This window comes from Erinaceus europaeus, chromosome 4 (genome assembly GCF_950295315.1).
Source record: "Erinaceus europaeus chromosome 4, mEriEur2.1, whole genome shotgun sequence".
Classification (NCBI taxonomy): Eukaryota; Metazoa; Chordata; class Mammalia; order Eulipotyphla; family Erinaceidae; genus Erinaceus; species Erinaceus europaeus.
The window spans coordinates 53,012,655-53,026,394 of record NC_080165.1 but is presented as its reverse complement, the minus strand read 5'-3'; the positions used below and the strand labels follow the sequence as shown (position 1 = coordinate 53,026,394).

General features: G+C 37.0%; 1 protein-coding gene and 1 non-coding gene across 2 annotated transcripts; one reads left to right on the top strand and one right to left on the bottom strand.

Annotated features, from left to right (window-relative positions):
• Window positions 1-393: 393 nt before the first annotated feature.
• On the bottom strand, window positions 394-1,347 carry LOC103121742 (olfactory receptor 12D2). The gene has a single exon (XM_007532274.2). The coding sequence runs from the start codon at window positions 1,318-1,320 to the stop codon at window positions 394-396; it is 927 nt and encodes a 308-aa protein (XP_007532336.1). The 5' UTR covers window positions 1,321-1,347.
• A 9,012-nt stretch (window positions 1,348-10,359) lies between these two features.
• LOC132538354 (U1 spliceosomal RNA) lies at window positions 10,360-10,522 on the top strand. The gene has a single exon (XR_009549750.1). It is a non-coding gene; the product is annotated as a U1 spliceosomal RNA (small nuclear RNA).
• Window positions 10,523-13,740: the final 3,218 nt, after the last annotated feature.

Sequence of the window (13,740 nt, the reverse complement as noted above, 5' to 3'; positions counted from 1 at the left end):
TTAATATATATATATAATCTTCCCTGTGTCACAGTTGAGAATAGGACTAGAAAGCTTTTAAAACAATTTTAAGAGCCCTGACTGTTCATTATTGGATACTATTAATTGGATTAATAATAGTATCCAAGAATTAATATTATTAATTCTTGGATACTATTCATTCTTGGATGGAAATGATACTGAGCTACTTCATTACAATGGGATTAATTATAAAATAATTGTTTTTTCACTCTCTCAAAGTTATACTTCTCCTCTATATTAACATTTACTCTCCATGAAGATGGATTATTTTTGTATAAAAAAAATGTGTCCCGGGGGGAATAATATAATTTCACATATCAACTTCCTCATTACTGTCTATTTCTATCTCAGAATTATTTGTACTTCTTGAAGTTAATGTCTTCTTTGAATCATCCTATGCAAGGCTGCCTTCACTTGCTTATTTCTCAAAGTATAGATCAGTGGATTTAGTACTGGTGTGACCACGCTGTACATGATGGCAATGATACGGTCCTCATCCATGGAACTACCTGAAGCAGGACGAACATAAGTGATGACAACAGGAGCAAAGAAAAGAATAACCACCATGAAATGGGATGCACAAGTAGAGAGTGCTTTGTGAAGCATTTTGCAAGATTGGGTCTTGCAGAATAGATGGGTAATTATGTAGAAATAGGAAAGAAGTGTTAGAAAGAAAGAGCCCATAGCAATTATGCCAGTGACAATATTAAGCAGCCACTCATTTAGCTCAGAGTTCCCACATGCCAACTTTAACAGTGGTTTAACATCACAGAAGAAATGGTGGATGTGATTAGAACCACAGAAGCTCAAGTGAGAGGTCATTACAGCATGAAGAAGGGCATGGAAGAAAGCAATGGTCCAGGCAGAGACAGCCATCTGGATACATAGTTGATGATTCATGATGACAGTGTAATGAAGTGGTTTGCAGATAGCCACATAACGGTCGAAGGCCATCAAGGCCAACAACATAGCCTCTGTGCTACCCAGGAAATGGAAGAAATGAAGCTGGGTGATGCATCCCGAGAAAGAAATAGCTTTGTGTGTAGAGAGGAAGTTCTCTAGCATCTTTGGCAATGTCACTGTGGAGAAGCATATATCTAGATACGAGAGGTTTCCCAGGAAGAAATACATAGGGGAATGTAGTTTTGAATCAGTGATGACTATCAGCAAGATAGCTCCATTTCCAGCCACATTGACAATGTACATTGTAAGGAAGACAACAAAGAGAAAAGGCCATATTTGTTGGATGTCTGTCACTCCCAAGAGTAGAAATTCAGTGACTGAGGTTTGATTTGGCATCACTTAAAATAAAAGATAAAATAACATATAGAATGTTATCCTTATTGAGAATTGGTCCTCCAAACAAGGCTTTATTTCTTGTCAACACAAAACTGTATTATGATATAACATTATTCTTCTGTATGGTCCCAACTTCAGAAATGCATCTTTGGATCACCAGACTGTTACGTTCTAAGCTTTCTTGGCATTTATGGACTGTGACTCAACTCTCTCTTTTATACTTATTTTTAAAATTTTCTTTATTTATTTTGATATAGACAGTCATAAATCAAGAGGGAAGCGGGCCATAGAGAAGGGAGATACCTGCAGCCCTGCTTCACCACTTGCAAAAGCTTTCCTCTTACAGGTGGGAACTGGGAGCTCGAACCTGGGTCCTTGTGCATTGTAACATCTGCACTCAAGCAGGTGTGCCACTGCCCAGCCTCTCAACTCTTTTAAATTAGATTTATTAACATTTTATTTTCTCCCAACAACTCAGAACAAATTGCAATCTACTAACCTCTCCAGTTACGAACTTCTGTATTCAGGTATGATCTTTTTCTTTCATTTACTTAATCATTTTCCCCATTTTTAATTAGTGGCTTCACTGTGTTTTACAGAATCATAAGATCTCAGGGTAATAGTTTTATACCCACATATGGTTTGTATAAGTTATCACACCCTCCACAAAAGTTCTGTGCCCTTCCCTTCCCTCATAATCACAATAGTTTTCACAAAGTTTAAGAGAGAAATTTGTTTCTCTCCTTTTTTTGCAAGTTCATTTAACAGTATATATATATATAACAGAGATATTGTTGATTTGCAAGACTTACTTGTTTCTTTAAGTAGCCCTGGGATCTCATGCATGTGTGATTCCATTGCTTCTGGGCCAACTCTTCATTTCTTTTAATTTCAGATGGAGAGAATGAGAGAGAGAGAGAGAGAGAGAGAGATGGAGAGAGAGAGAGAGAGAAAAAGGGAGAGGGGGAGGGAGAGGGAGAGAGAGAGAGAGACAGAGAGAGAGAGAGACCGAGACCACAGCATTGATCCACCACCTGTGGAACTTCTTATGTCCTATTGTATTCTGCTATGGTGCTGGGGCTCAACCTGTGACCTGACACATGGCAAGGTATGTACTTTACTAGGTGAGTTACCTATGGGACAAGCATGTTTATGTTTTCAGGATATAGTTTCATGCCTTTTTAAAACATATGTTAGCACACTTGGATCACAACCAAAATACAACTCTCCTTACACCAAGGACAATGGATCCCCAGACCTCTTTCAACACCCTTCCCTATCCCTTTGGTAACCTCAGATCTGCAGTCATAGACTAATATGGTTGTTTACATTCTATTTTGTCAGTTTCCCTGATTCATCTTCATGACTTAATAGGATAAATTTAAAAAGATTTATTTATAAAAATATTATTTATAAAAAAACAGCCCAGCAAAATGTTGTTTAAAATATTAGGGCAAAATACATACCTGAAAGCAAAAGTGCACAATAGTTCGCAGTGAGTCAATAAATGAAACAAGCAAGTAGAAAGACCTAAAAAGACACCATAAAGTACCTAATGAAATAGTTTCTACTTAGACTTAGATACCCTCCTCACCTACTTCCTATTATACTTCCCTCAGTCACTCCAAAGCTAACATTATCAAAATATGGACTACAAAAGCTGAATAAGAGCAAGAGACTGGCATACTTTAATTATGACTCTTTAGTCACTATCAGGCCACCCCATTAGCTGAGAGTCCTGAGATTCCCACACAGACACAATGATACTAGAGCTCGAATAGATCCTTATCTCCATTATCACTGGTCATCTCCACCAGGAATAACATAATGGACTTTTTTGGGGGTCTCCATAGGACCTTTCCCTCAATGTGGATCAACAAAGGTAGAGAATGTTCCATTGTCCGAAGGTGGGTTGGATAACATACTCTAACTACCACTTGAAGAAGATGAGTCCTGAAATTGGTGCAACTCAAAATGTTCCTACTGATGGCCACAGAATGCAAGTTCAGACCTACAGGGATGCAGAGGTTACATAGGTTCCTATACTGAATATGGGCCCCAGATGAAATTGATGGGGTTTACAGTCAACAATATTTATATACCTTTCCCATATTTGGGAGCTACTCTCTTCCCTGATCCAGTTTTCTAGCCCTTTTTCCAGCCATGACATAATTTTCCCAGACAATAACTAGGGTCCACCTGCATATCAAATGTCAGGCTCTGGAAAAAACTAATAAAGTCATGGTCCCTTTGGAATATGCCTAAAATAGACCTACTAGGTATTTCCAAAACTGAAACCCCAAATCTTCATGTGCCACATTCCAGCCTTTAGGTTTATGATTAGTCAACAATTTATATGGCTTTATGTGTTAACTCTTTTTCAGCCACCAGGTTCCAGATGCTACCATCATGCCTTCTTCCCAGGGCAGACAACCCCACCAATATGTCCTGGAGCCTTACCTCCCCAAAGCCCTGCCCCACTAGGGAAAGAGAGAGAGAAGTTGGGAGTATGGATTGACCTGTCCATGCCCATGTTCAGCGGGGAAGCAATTACAGAAGCCAGACCTTCCATCTTCTGCACCACATAATGATCCTGGGTCCATACTTTCAGAGGGTTAAAGAATAGGAAAGCTATCAGGGGAGGGGATGGGATACGGAGTTCTGGTGGTGGGAATTGTACCCCTCTTATTTTATGGTCTTGTCAGTGTTTCCATCTTATAAATAAATAAATAAAATATTTATATATAATATATAATATAATATATAATATAATATATAATATAATATAATATAATAAATAAAACATTTCAGCGTCTGGCTGGAGAGATGGCATAATGGTTATGCAAATGACTTTCATGCCTGAAGCTCTGAGCTCCTTGTTTAGTCCCTAACAACACTATAAGCTAGAGCTAAGCAGTGCTCTGGTTAAAATAATAATAATAATAATACAAAAATAACAATAATAATAATTTTAAAAAGATTAAGCACATCTATGATGCTCTCTTAGTAATCTCTTTCTGATTATATCCCTAGAAACATCATCAAAGTTTATTGAGATAAAACATAAAAATTGTAAGACAGTACAGTGGTTATGCAAAAGACCTTCACCTGGAGCTCCAAGGTCCTGGATTTAATCGTTGACACCACTGCAAGTCAAAGCTGAGCAGTGTTCTGGTGGGGGTAGGGGGGAAGAAGACTGTTAATCAGATATTAAGCTGAAATAAAATTTGAAATTTGATCACTGTGGTAGTGAGTTTATCCACTTTCTGTAATCTTTCTGTAATCTTTCTGAACCATATATGTACTTGAATCTGAACTTTATTTACTTTTTATTAAGAGGTTAATGGTTGCCACATGGGTACAATCTCCTTTCTCACCATGACAGGTGTCTGCAAAACACTCTCACCCCCAACTTAGATCCTTTTCCATCATGTTCCAGGATCTGAAAGGCACCCCCATCGTCCTTCTTCCCCAGAGCCCTTTGCCTGAGTGCAATATATCTAACCAGTCCAAGTTTAACTTTATGTTTCCCTTATATTTTTTAAATAGAATGCTCTGGCTACTGTAAAGAGAAATGTTACTGTGTTTCTCTTAATCTGTAGTCATGAAACACTTTCATTTCACAGATCTTCCTGAAGAAGAAAAAGGTCTTCAGGTGGGTTTACCAGTTCCTTGTTTCATTATATGCTGATGTCCTCTTGAAGGATGTATGAGTTTAGTCCTCTTAAAATCTTATATTTTCTTATGCTGTATTTCCTAAAATTCTATTTTCATCTTGTCTGAAATAAGTTTTGCTCTTCAAATATTAAAGAATGTTACACCTCAAGTGCAATTCACCTTCACTTCTTATTCCAGCAATGTGTCACTGGCAGTCACAATTATTTTCATGACCTTGCAAGTCTGATTTCATATAAGCTGTCTTCAAGGTTGAGACAAATTTCCATCTTTTTTTTATTTGAAAAATGTCTTTTCTCTTTTGCTCTTTCCACCAAACACAATTATCATTTTTCACATTGTTTTTTTTTTTTTTTTCAAAATTGAAACAACAGCATTTTCTCCAGTGAATGCTAACACTCCTGAGGGAATGCAAACTAATTACAATGAAGTTTAATTTTGCCTAAAAATGCACTTTCTGCTTAAATACAGGAAACTGAATTTTTTCCTCTTTATTTACAAACTATCATTTACATTATTTTTAGGTACTCTATCAAAAGAAGATATAATTTAGTATTTAAATGAGGAAGTTTAAATGCTCTTTTCAATTTTTATGAATGGATTAGCTCTTTACTACTGAAATGGAGAAATGAAAGAATATATAGGAAACTTATAGGAAAAAAGAAGCACTGAGAGGAAAATAGCAGGAAAACTGAATAGGAATGCAGTTATTGGGAATAGCTAAAGGTAGAAGAAAATGATTTGGTCCTACTTAAATGAAAAGTGAGTGAATTACGGAACACATCAAAAGAATACATAAAATTATAAGCTATACAGTTGGAAGAAGTTTTTAGAAAAATAGCTAACACCTGCTATACTTTCATACAGGCTGTTTTAAGTAATCTGTTTTCTTTGATTTCCATATATACTTTGTGTCTTTAAACAAGCTTTAACACTAATTCTTAACATACAAATGATATACCAAATTAAGTTTTTGGTTCTATAAGCCACAAAAGACATCTTGTCAAAATTTGTTTTGGAAAAAGACTTTTTTCTAAGCTTTTTTTTTTTTTTTTTTTTTGCCTCCAGGGTTATTATTGCTGGGACTTGGTGCCTGCACCATGAATCCTCTGCTCCTGGCAGCCATCTTTGTTCCATTTTTGTTGGATCGGAGAGAGAGAAATATAGAGGAGAAAGACACAGGCAGACCTGCTTCACTGCTCCTGAAATGACGCCCCTGCAGGTGGGGAGCCGGGAGCTCCAAATGGAATCCTTGCTCTTCACACTACGTGCGCTTAACCTAGTGCTACTGCCAGGCCCCTATCCTTTTCTCACTTTTAAAGAAAACGAGTAACCAGAGTCCTTTGGACTAAATGGTTTATTTCACTGTAAGTATGTAGACATTAAGTATTTCTTTGAAGAATGTCTAGAGCAGCAGCTATGATGAAGGGAGAATGTGATATAACAATGCCAATGTGGTAGATAAAGTGACTTCACGATCTAGAAACACAGGGAGGATTCCATCATAAGACTGGAAACGTACCCCTCGTATCCTATAGTCTTGTCAGTATTTCCATTTTATAAATAAAAATTAAAAAAAGACTGGAAATCAACTCTAATACTGGGCCTTTGCCCTTAGAACTTACAAGCAGAAAGATCAGTCACTAACAGAGAAAATAAGGGTAGCTTTTAAAGCCTGTTGCCTATTTTATTCTCTTACCTGTTTGGTTATTCAGATTCACAGATAAAGGTTTTTCAGGTTGATACTCTCAGTGATTGATTGTAAATAGAAAAATATTTAAAAGGGTAGTTCGTGTTGACTGTAGGATGAGTTTTTCATTTTCAAAAGTATCTTCCTTCTTTTCTGAAAAATTGCCTGCCTTTTTATCAACAGTACATCTCTAGCTAAAACAGGTCCCGGAAGAGAGAGTCCCTTGAGTGCTGAGGAAAAAAAATACTGTAAGGAGAAACAGTACTTTACCATAAGTACAAAATGCTAAAGTTGGGAATTCCTGTTTTATGATTTTTTCCATTCTCTTTGTATTCTTTTTCTCCTAATGTTTTTGTTATGTAGTTTTAGAACCATGGATGATAACAAACTTTGTTTCATTATTCAAATATCTTTTCATTTCTAGGGCAAAAGTGTGATGATCCACTTAAAAAAATATTTATTAAATTATTATTTTGGATAAAGATAGAAATTGAGAGGAGGGGGGAAGATAGAGAGACACCTGCAGCACTGATTGAATCTTCTTTCTTGCAGAAAAGTAATGTGGGATTGGACCCAGGTCCCTGATCAACCTGATGCATCACCACCCAGCCCTAAATTCACTCCTTTATCCTGAGAATTCATATGGATAATATTCTTTTGTGTATATGACAGAAAGAAAATTGATAAGAATTAATGAATGGAAGTATATCTCACTGACAAAATTTTTTTACATTACTTTTAAAAATTTATTATTATTTTTTATTGAGAGGTTAATGGATTACAGTACACTTGTTAGCAAGCACATGGGTACCATTTCTGATAGGGGTCTGCAGAATACTCTTACCTCCACTTAAAGTCTTTTTTTCATCATCATGTACCAGACCTGAAGTCATTCTCCCTGCATCCCTCTCCCTACCCCCTTTACCAGAGTCCTTTGCTTTGGTGACAGACACATTAAACACAGTCCAAATTCACTTCATGTTTCTCCTTTCTGTTCTTGTTTTTTAAGTTTTGCCTACGAGTGACATCATTCCATTATCATCTTCCTCTTTCTAGCTTATCTCACTTAATATGATATCTTCAACCTCCATACATGATGAGGTGAAGATTTCATAATTTTTAATTGCTGAGTAATCATATATATATATATATATATATATGATTGTCTTTGATATTATATTATTTGAGCTAGATTTTTATGGAAAAAGTAGTATCATTTTTCTTTCTAAAAATGTGTTGCTTTAATTTTGGTAACAACCCTGGATTGTTTCCTTTAATCTGGGGATCCAAAAATTACTTTCCTTCTTAGGAAATAATTCTTATCTACCCAATTTATATGTTTATTTCTTGCTATATCTTTGGCTAAGACAAGCATATAGTATAGTGGCTTGCTAAGTGGCTCAACAGTGACGTATTGGACTCTGAAGCATGAAATCTTGAGTTCATTCCCTGACAGTGCAGGTACCAGAGGGATGTCTGGTTCTCTTTCTCCTCTTGTGTCTAACTACCAGATAAGTAAAATCAACAAAAAAGAGAGGTTCAAGCCCCCCCCAGCCCCCACCTGCAGGAGAAAAGCTTTGCAAGTGGTTGAAGCAGTGTTACAGGTGTCTCTGCCTCTCTCCCTCTCTATTATTCCCTTCCCTCTTGATTTCTGATAATCTCTATACAATAAATAAATAAATAAATAAATTGCAAAATAAATTAATAGTCCCTCCAAAGGATCAGAAGGTAGTAAATGTCATCTTCTCAAAAAAGAGAAAGAAATCCATATTTTATTTTTCCTAGAGTATTTCCATCTCTTCATAAATTTTCTCTTCTTTTTTGTTTGCAAATATGGAGTCTTGCATATATGGGATTTCACCTTTTGGACAACTTTTTCATTATGAGATGGAGAGAGACACAGGGAGAGAGAAAGGCACCACAGCTCAAGAGTTTCCTCTAGTGTCACACTATCTCTCAGGTGCTGTTAGGGTTTGAATGAAGGTTGACCTTGACAAGGCAATGACTAGCCAGGAGTTAGTTCCTCTGGCCCAGAGGGGCATATCTATGTGATCCGCCATTTATCCACATTGTCTACTAATAGTTAGCAATGGAACTATTTATTAAAATAGTCATCCATCTTCCTAGTGTTTTCGGATTTTTTTTTTTTGTTATCTTTTGGCATTGTAACCATATATGCTTCAGGTGTGCATCATTACAAGCCAATGTATGTATATACTACATTAAACTCATCACTAAAGATCCAGTTCTGTCTTTCACCATATACTTTACCTTTCATCCAATTTATCCATTTCTCCTCCATTCTGGTAAGTATTAACTTGATGTAAAAGTTATTTAGCTCATTCTTTTTTGCTGTATATCTTTATGAACAACATATGAATGACATCATAAGGTCTCAGACTCTCATGGAAACAATGACCTGAACTTCCTGGGCAGTGGGCCCAGCTCCCAACACAGGTGGGGACAGGAGGCATGAACCTGGGTACATGTACACTGTAATATGTATGCTCAGCTAGGTGTATCACTACCAGGCCCCAGGTCTTTGATTTCTTTCACTAAAATAGTATCGCTAAGGTTTATTCATCTTGTTTGAAATGACAGAATTTCAGAATTTTATTGTATTATTCCATTATATATGCACATAGTTAGATATATTTTATTAATGATATAGTAATGGATTATAAGATCATAAGATTATAGGTGAATAGTTCTATACAACCAAAATTCTCCCCCTGCCATGTGCCCTTCCCCTGCCATGGCTCTTCCCTCTGCCCCCTTTTCTTCTTCTAGCGTTTGCCCTTCTTCCGTAGCCAGTCAACAGCGTCAGGTTGAGCCTGATGTAAAGTTTCGAGACCTCCTTTGAATCTGGAGAGGTGGCAGTCATTGACTATGTGGGTCATTGTCTGTAGCCGCAGGGGCAGTTCGGGTCGTCTCTGGCTCCCCAGCAATGGAACATAGCGGCGCACCGGCCATGGCCTGTTTGATAGCGATTGAGGAGGGCCCAATCATAACATGCTAGGTCAAAGCCGGGTTGACGCTTGCAGGGGTCTGTGATGAGGTGTTTGTTCTTTTTTTTTTTTTTTTTTTTCCATATCCCACCCCCTCCCCCGATAGCTTTCCCATTCTCTATCCCTCTGGGAGCATGGACCCAGGGTCATTGAGGGTTGCAGAAGGTAGAAGGTCTGGCTTCTGTAATTGCTTCCTCGCTGAACATGGGCGTTGACTGGTCGGTCCATACTCCCAGTCTGCCAAGGTGTTTGTTCTTTATCTCAGCTGACTGCCAACTCTGTTTCCAAGAGACTGGAACAGAGAAGTTCAGTGTAGGCATAGGGGACCAGATTGGGTGACGAGACATCAAGCGTTGGACAGCCCAAGGATAATGATCATAATTTTCACAAAGTCTTATAGACAGTTTGACTAGAGTTTTTATTTTCTTTCTAATAAGTTCATATGTTTCAGTAAAACTATGTGGTAGTTAACTTTCAGAGAAATGCAGGTCTTTTGGCAACAGATATAAATTATAAAAAGAGTCCTTGAACACAAACACCAAATTAAAGCAACTCCAGGTATTATACACGATAAGGAGGATGATAAAAACAAAAAGATATTGTAGGAAATATTAAAAATTATTAGAGAAAAATGACAGTTAAAAAGACATAGATATTGTGCAGGTAATACTTACCTGCAGGGGAGATACTTTAAGCATGAAGATGGTTTTCCTAGGGTGAGGCTTGTCTATTGCACTTCACTTATGCTGACCCCTAAGATTTTCCCAAATGTGGGAAACTTGATTGCGTGATTTGTGGTAGTGGGGGACTGTGTTTGTGCTCTCCTCTATGGACAAAAAAAAAGAATATTATGCATTTAACTATGTTATACATAAAGGTTTAAATATAATATATATACATTTGTATATACATATATATGAATATATCTAAGAGAGTCTTTTAAAACTGTTTTTGCTTCAATGTCCTTTGCTTGAACATTCTCTGTCCATTTCTTTTTTTTTTTAATATTTATTTATTCCCTTTTAGTGACCCTTTTTTTTATTGTTGTAGTTATTGTTGTCATAATTGTTGGATAGGACAGAGAGAAATGGAGAGAGGAGGGGAAGAGAGAGGGGGGAGAGAAAGATAGACACCTTCAGACCTGCCTCACCACTTGCAAAGTGACTCCCTTGCAGGTGGGGAGCTGGGGCTCCAACCAGGATCCTTCCTCTGGTCTTTGCGCTTTGCGCCACCTGCGCTTAACCCGCTGCACTACCGTCGGACTCCCTCTCTATCCATTTCTTCTTCCCCTTTCACACTTTTAAAGTTGTCATATATTTCTATGACTTGTGTTTCTAAATCTGTTTTAGTGCATCATCTTGGTGAGAATTGTTTCTCTGTGGTATTCCTTTCAATAACTCTTGCAAGGTAGGTTTTGAGAGTGTCAAATATATATATTTGTATTCACATTTTGTATTCCTTTTTAGAAATTTTTATTTATAAAATAGAAATATTGACAAGTCTGTAGGTTAAGAGGGGTACATTTACACACAATTTCCATCACCAGAACTCTGTATCCCACCCCCTCCCTTGATATCTTTCCTATTCTTTGGGAGTATGCCCCCAGGATCATGATGAAGAAGGTGGAAGAAGGTGGAAGGTCTGGCTTCTGTAATTGCTTCCCCACTGAACAAGTGTCAATTTTTAAAAATAATTTTTAATGACTTTATTAGGGAAATAGTGGTTTGCAAGACAGTTGCTGCTGATCAACCCCCCACCCCCTGAACTGCTTGACTCTGGGTTATGCTGGTACTGGGGATTGACTCTGGGAACTTGGAGACTCAAGACATGACAGTCTTTTTGCATACCTATTATCCTGTTTCCCTGGTTCCATTGTGTTTATATATTACATGTTTTTCCAAGCATCCCTTAATAGAAACTTAAGTTGGTTTCAACATTTGGGTGGAAAAAAAAAAGAAATGAAAAGAATAAGATTGCTAATTGGTGTAGCCATTATAGAAAGTAATGTATTAAATATTTTTAACATTTAAAATATTAGAATTGGAAATCCTATGATTAATCCCACTTCTTAAGTATTTATCTGAATACAAAAATGCCATTTTGAAGATATGTACATGCATGCTTTCATGTCATCTAAAAAACAGAAAATCTTACTTCTTTTCCAGTTAGAATCTTCACTTCTTTTGTCAGTTCAGGCTTTTTGGTTTAGTGATGGGAAGCATGGAACTCTGAAAATTTGTCTGCTTTTTTTTAATTTTTTTTACAATATGACATTTTGTATTAAAAAATATTATCCAAGGGCCAGGTGGTGATGAACCTGGTTAAGCACACATGTTAAAATGCACAAAGACCCAGGTTCGAGTCCCTGGTTCCCACCTGCAGGGGAAAATCTTCACCAGTGGTGAAGTGGTGCTGCAGGTGTCTCTCTGTCTCTCTTCCTCTATATCCTCCCTGTCTCCTTTGATTTCTGGCTGTCTCTATCAAATAAATAAAGATAATAAAATTAATTAAAAACCCCAAGAACAGTACATAAAATAGAATCTCATTTTTTAAAAAAAGAAAACTAAAAAAAAAAAGGATATCATCAGTATGTGGCTACAGCATCTCTTTCCAGCTGTGGCAATACATCAACTCACAACAAAAAGTATAATTGTCTGCCCCTTCAATCTGGAATTGCCTTGTCACTTTTGCATTGGTCACTACAACATGAAGAAGACAGTTTCATGTGATCATCATACTTGCCTCTGCGTATTTCTTCAGCCTCTTGTAGTCCCATGTTTTTGTGATCCCAGAAGGCAGAAGTTGAGTAGTTCCCTCACCCCTTTTCCATCCAATGACCACATGAACCTGCACCTACTTGTAGCTTTTTAGTAAGCTTTTTAAGAAACCCTAGTTGTAACTGGCAAGTTTTCAGGTGATTTTTTTCCATTGCTTTTTTTTTTTTTCTTCAGGGGAGCAAAATGAAGTAGTCATTACTCTCTGGTCATGCCACTAGAAGTTGACTAGGCTTTATTTTCCTATCTGGCTTCTGGGACCTGAGTAGACCACAGAGCTTTAGTTCTCAGCTATGTTTTCCTTTAAACACTTTTGAGTCCTTGTAGGCAGTTCAATATCCTATTGTCCATGAATTCCCAGAGTAGCACACACACACACCTTCATGCCACTGACAGTGTGCTCTGCTGTGTTACTCCCAAAATGACACCAACTGTTAATAAACACAAGTTCTTTACTCCTAAGAATCTCTCCCTCACTCCTTTACCATCCACTGACCATGTGCTGCTACAGGTACAGCTCTGATTAAGTAAGTTTCTAAAGAAATCCCAGCTGTAATTTGTGAGTTTTTATGTGGTACTTGTTGTTTTATCTAGTTGAACAGTTTAGGGGAGTGACATGAGGCAACTGCACTCCCTGGCCATGCCTCTGGGTGTTTAGATGATATATTTTTGATAGAGCAATGGTTCAGAAAATTTGGTGGTGGATATGATAAACTTTGTGCATACATAAAGGTGTGAATCTGTACTCCTAAAGTTTTACAGCACAGCACATCAAGATACTGCATCTATTATAAGGTGTCAAATATTATATCTCTATCTCAACTGTATTCTCAAGGGCTACTAGCAAATCTATAAGAAAACTCACCAATGCATAACATGCAAATAAATTACTATAAGAAAATTTGGTTTGTTGATAAGAGAAGTTTTTTTTTTTTTTTGGTGAGAACTGGTATGATAAATAAGTATTCTGAGCCTCAAGAGAAAATAAGAGTCCTTTCCCTTAAGTTAGGAGACAAAAAGATATCTTTGTTCTATGTCTTTATTAGAGATTTTGATTCTTTCTCTGGAATTTTAGAGCCCATGAGTGAATATACTCTGACACTTAAGAACTAAAGTACTGTATTTTTCTCTCAAGACAGAGGAAAGTGGCAAGATGTTCCAATTGGCCAGTTATGTGCCAAGGATAGCCATCTATCTGGAGCAGTTCTGATTCCACATAAGAGTTCTTGAAACAAAGTTACATTGTTCCTAAACAAAATTAAAAGAAACACTG